This window comes from Charadrius vociferus, unplaced genomic scaffold, assembly GCF_000708025.1.
Source record: "Charadrius vociferus isolate BGI_N301 unplaced genomic scaffold, ASM70802v2 scaffold593, whole genome shotgun sequence".
NCBI lineage: Eukaryota > Metazoa > Chordata > Aves > Charadriiformes > Charadriidae > Charadrius > Charadrius vociferus.
In genome coordinates this window covers 1,393,082-1,398,588 of record NW_009647739.1, presented here as the reverse complement: position 1 = coordinate 1,398,588, position 5,507 = coordinate 1,393,082, and the positions used below count along the sequence as shown (strand labels likewise).

General features: G+C 58.1%; 1 protein-coding gene across 2 annotated transcripts in view; it reads right to left on the bottom strand.

Annotated features, from left to right (window-relative positions):
- The window catches only part of ECI1 (enoyl-CoA delta isomerase 1), a 6,190-nt gene extending 1,120 nt beyond the window's left edge, over nt 1-5,070 (bottom strand). The window contains exons 1-5 of one of the 2 annotated variants that reach the window (XM_009881927.1): nt 4,977-5,070; nt 3,844-3,971; nt 3,052-3,198; nt 1,585-1,706; nt 700-878 (exon numbers count right to left, since the gene is read on the bottom strand). In XM_009881927.1, the coding sequence (XP_009880229.1) occupies nt 700-878; nt 1,585-1,706; nt 3,052-3,198; nt 3,844-3,971; nt 4,977-5,004 (604 nt within the window). In that variant the 5' untranslated portion in view covers nt 5,005-5,070. Of the gene's footprint in view, nt 1-699; nt 879-1,584; nt 1,707-3,051; nt 3,199-3,843; nt 3,978-4,976 lie in introns of both variants that reach the window. The other variant, XM_009881928.1, reaches the window with a different exon arrangement.
- Nucleotides 5,071-5,507: the final 437 nt, after the last annotated feature.

Genomic DNA, 5,507 nt, shown 5'->3' with positions numbered 1-5,507 from the left:
ACAGTCCTGGGACCTGCCCATTTCTGCCCAGTTTCATTCAGATTTCTACAGAAAGAGCAGCCGAAGGGTGATAAGCAGTGTCACCTCCCTGCAGCACTCAGGAGGTGGCACGGGATGGGATAGCTCAGGTGTAGCCCTGGCTGGCAGAGAGCCCTCTCTCAGCTCAGGAACCACGTGCTGCCACTAACGGAGCAGCCCAAACACGCAGGTGGTGTCTGCGCTTGCCGTCTGTCCTCACGCCCCCATCTCCATCGCCATCCCCAGCTCAGCAGAGTGCTGAGAGTTGATCCAGACCACAAAGGCAGACTGGTAGCCACCCAGGCACTCTTGCCCAGCCTGTTCCCTCAACTCCATGGCAGCTTTCCTGGAGTAACACCTCCACCAACAGACGCATATTCAGCTTGTCTCTGGAGCTCAGGCACCTCTGGATTGACTCAGCAGGGCTGGTAGGGCAAGCCGAGATGGAGCCACATGCCCTGCACACCCAGCGCAGTATCCTCCCACATGGGGCCACTGGCAAGCCCATCTCTGCTAGCCCGAGGCTGCCTGGACTGCTGTGCTGAGCTTTCCTATCTCCCAGCCATCCACACCTTCCCTTTAAATGGAAACTCTTATGTAGCTCCCAGGTACCAGCCCCAGTACCGGTCCATCCTACCCAGATCAGATCCCCTGTCCCTCTGCTGGAGGTGCCACCCTTACCGGGAAGGGCCAACCACTGCGCCATAACAGCCGCAGCCTTCTCCTGGAGCTTCTCCTCGGGCACCAGCTCGTCCACAACGCCAAACCTGTGGGCCTCAGGTGCGGGGTGGAGGGAGCCCAGCTGGAGGGAGCGTTCAGCAACTCGGTGTCCTACAACGTTCACAAATGTGTCCTTAAACCTATAAGAGATGAGAGGAAAAGCCACGGTCAGGGAAAGAAACACCCAGCAGCAGCTGCACCCAGACATCGAAGCATGCTTGGTCCCACTCCCCAGGCACGGGTCTCTAAACAGCAGCTCCGGGCTCAGCCACGCTGTGCGAAGTCAGGGGAGCGGAGCCAGTTTTGGTACCACCCCAACAGAGTTCCCCCTCCTCTCCAGGAGAGCTGCTCTATTCACCCTCAGTGCACCGCGTCCCAGCCGGGTCCGCTTGCTGTGATGTGAAATCTCCTTTCCAACAGCGCATTCGCACCTTCTTAGGGCAACCAAGGGCCTGCGTCTTAGTATTCTAGTGTCCCTATGTTTTCAGGGATCTCCACAGCACTGGGATTTTGCAGGTACACAGTGTGTATCCAGAGAAAAGATTTTTCCCAGACTGAGCCTGACCAGGGAGATCTCCCAGCACTAGTTTGGGAGTTGAATGCAGAGTCAGAACTGAGGTCCTCGTTGGTGAAGGACGTGAGGACATTGTGCAGCCTGAAAGCCTTTCAGATACCTGCAGGGTAGGACAGAGAAATGAGGCGCCGTCTCCCGCAGATGCAACAACCTGATCACTGACACATAAAGCTACATCTCAGCGGCCACTTAAACTGATTGATAAACTCCTCGAAGATGAATTCTTTTTAGAGACCTACATGTGACACTAGAAGTGGGAGGCACTGGCCTACCAGAAGGGAGCCACAATGCCCAGCTGGGCTTCGTTCAGGCCGATGCTGAATTTGGGGTTCTCCACCATGATCCTGTAGTCACAGGACAAGGCAATGAGACAGCCTCCCGCCGGGCTGGACCCCTGGCAAAGAGAAAAAAGGAGTGAGTCTAAGTCACGGTTACAAACCACCCTGCGCCCCCCGCCCCGCTGTGTCCTCCGGAGCAAGGAAGGCACAGGGGGACAGAGCAGATGTCCCCCAAGTCTCCGATCACCCAACTCAAAACAGCCCTAAAGAAGATTTCTGACAGTTTTACCAGCGTTTATTCTTTCCATTTTCAATGCTCTTTGTGTCTTGCATTTTCCAGCCTGGAAATCTAGTTAATTGATCCGTGTTACTCGGGTTGCAAACGCTGCAGTGGAGATTTGCTACAGCATTTCCTTGTAACCCTACAGGAGTTTTTAACCCTACTTGAGTTTGCAACCCTAAATGCCACAGAGACAGTTCTGGCCAGGGGCTTTCTAACACCTTCCATCTATAAAACTTCCATTTGCGACCACCTTTGCCACGACTCGGTGCTTGCTTAGCCCTGCAGAGGACGCCTGCGGGAAGCCGCTCAGAGACCCAGCTGCCTTCAAAGACCGTCTACGGACAGACACAGAGACCTGAGCTGCCGAAGCGGCACTGCACTGAAAGTGAAAACAAGACACCAAGCAGGTAACAACCCATCTACGGACACCGAGATTCAGACAGCACTCCCCTGCTGGCCAAGAACCACAGCTGGAAGAGAAAATCTGGTGATAAAAGAGCTCACGACAAGCAGCACTGCCCAGGGTCTGAAGCATCGCTGCCCGGAGTGCCAAGGACAAGCACCTGCGGCACTGCCCGACTGCGTTCCATCTCCTCCCCTCTGCCAAGCAGTGCAACGGCCAAGCAAGTGACCCTGGGCAACTCCTACGAGTCTCATCAGTGAGAAAGCAGCTGGTGGGGACGTGACAGGCGTCCTTCGGACTCCTCCTACACCAACCGCTTGGCTTCTCCGACACTCGCCTGCCATCGATGCCCCTCTGGACTTTACCACTGGCCTACAGCACTCCTCCTGGTCCTCCAGCCTAGAGGACAGGCTCTCAGCCAAGTTCTTGGGGCAGGGTATGGCTTTCGCTGCACAATGGGCGCCTCAGCCCCCATCAGCAGGACAGGAGTGCCGTGCAAGCTCTCCACCGCAGCCGAAATGCTGCTATACCCCAGCAGTGCCTGCAGCTTACACGGACCCGGCAACATCCCACACTTCCATACCTCCCCACACCCCAACGCACCCAACTGACAGACACGTACTTTGCCCAGACATCCCAACAAATACATCCCTGTACTTGTTTCGGTACTGACAAGCCTGATTTTTTTGGCTGTCCCTGCCCACGCGCTGCAAACAAGCCACGACAAGTGACAGATCGCACTGGGCGACAAGGAAGATGGATCTAAAGGACGTACATTGACAGCAGCGACTGTCACCATGTTGGAACCGTACAGCCGGAGCCACATCTCCTGCACGGCTCTCCAGAACTCGGCGTAGTGCTCCGTGCTCTTCCCGCACATCTCGGTGATGTCCAGGCCAGATGAGAAGATTTTGGGGACGGCCTGGAATCGGGAAAATACAAACGTCACTGGGAGTCACTGCTCAGGGATGACCCTTTAGCCCTCTAACGCACTCGGCATGGCAGCCTGAGGAAAGGGAATGCGATAATTAAATATGACGTAAAGCAGGGTCTTTCAGGGTACTGAAATGACCTCCCCAGTGCTCCCGCAGCCTGGATCATCCCACCACCGTGGCCTGCAGGGCTGGGACTCTCTGCTTGCAGCACAATTTTTCATTATCAGGGTCCCTGTGCAGGTACATCAGCCACGCAGCCCAAAACCTGCCCTGTCCCATTCCGAGGCATCATCTTGTACCCACATCACGCCTGAAAATAAACAATGGCTTCCCCTCGCAGCTCCCTCTGGGCAGCTCAAGAGCTCTCAAGGGATGTGTCAAGTTTGCAGATAAGCAGCTTTGATTTTAATGACAAATAACAACTCAGTTGCTATCCTTCCACTAGAAGAGGGCAGGGAAGAAAGAGCACAGCCCTTCCAAGAATCACTTCTTCCGGAGCCGATCAAAGCTGCCTCCTGGCCCTCCTGTGCCAGTGACCAGGGAGCCAAGAGACCAAACACGAGCAAGGGAACGGCACCCGTGCCCACCATATTGCCCCGCGACTCGCACCCCGAGCTCAGGACAACACATACGGATGTCAAGATCACGCCCCGGCAGGCCCGGTTGTTCTCCAGCTTCTCCAAACCTATGGAAAACTCGGTGAGGAAGTCCAGGCTGAGGCTGTTGACCGGGGGGCTCTTGAACTTCATCGTGGCGACGCCTGTGCCGTGGTAAACACAGAGACATCAGCACTCCCCACCACAGCGGCATGTGCTGCCTTGCCCAAGGGAGCTTCACCCGCCTCCCTGTTTCCCCGCTCGCCCCAGATCATGTCTTTCCACTCCTGGCTCTTCAAAAAACCCCCAGAGCTGCGGGGCCACGACAGGGCCCTGCCTTTGCCCACACCTGCCTGCAAGCCACAGCTCACTCAGCCAGCGGTGAATCTGGACTATGAACCCGCAGGTGTGCGGTGGCCGCATCGCGTGTCCCCAGAGATCAGCCACCTTTGGGGTCTCCCTGCCCGGCAGCTCCCTTCTCTCCAGGCTGACTGGATAAGGTCAAGTCTCCAGCTTCTACCACAGCAAACGTCCGGTGCCCAGGGGACCACACACCTTGCTGAGCCTGCCAGCAGCACTGCCACCACCGTGGGAAGGGCTCTGAGCCCCTGTCCACTCCCAAATGGCACTATCCTACCCCAAAGGCTCCTCACCGAGTGCTTAGTCTGGGTGCTGCAGCCATGGCCAGGCTGGGGACAGCACGAGGACGCAGTCTGGGGCCCGGCAGCCAAAGGCAGGCCCTGGGAAGCCTCAAGAAGAGGCATCCTTTGTTCCGTGTGGGGATGTGGCCCCATGACAGCTATTCCTGGCAGCCAGGACACAGATATCCCCAACAGCTGCTCCCTGGAGGAGCGCCTGCCACTCTACCAGGTCCCCAAAGCAGGGACCCTGCAGAGGGTACCACGCATGGGCAGGGGAGAGGGCACAAGGTCTGCCCACGGTGACAGCTAAGGGTTTGCCTGTGGCACCCAAGCAGCACCCAGCCACCTGAAGTGCCCACGACCAGTGAGACTCCCATCCCGAAACGCTTCTCTCCAAGGTTCCTAAGCAGCTGAAGTTGGAACATCTGTGGCTTTGGTGGCTTTCCATGCCCATGTGCTGCGGGACAGGCATGGGAGAGACCCCACTGCCTGCACCCCACAGCACCCTGCGGGTGCGGGTGACAGCACCCCCTCCCGTTCCTGACCTCTCGTCCATCTCCACCAGGATCTTGTTTTTGCTGAAGGCACGACACGTGGCGAGCGGGAGGCCGGGGGGCTGCCGGGCGGCTCTGCCCCACGCCGGCGGCCGGTGGCAGAGGGGCAGCACGCCTGGGGGGACAGAAGCAGGTGGGGCCGGGCAGGGCACAGCCCCCACAGGTGTGGCGTGTGATCCCCAAAACTGCTCTGCACAGACAGGGTGGGGACACGGGGACACCCTGACCCACTGAGGGAGGACATGGGGTCACCTCGGCCCATGGTGGAGGGACACAGGGGACACCCCGACGCACTGAGGGAGGACATGGGGACACCTGGTCCATGGTGGGGGGACACAGCGGCACCCCGACGCAATGACGGAGGACATGGGGACACTCCGACCCATGACGGGGGACAGGGTGGGCAGCCCTGACCCACTGAAGGAAGGCGTGGGGACACCCTGACCCACGGCGAGGGGACACGGGGGACACCCTTATCCACTGAGGGAGGACATGGAGCACTCTG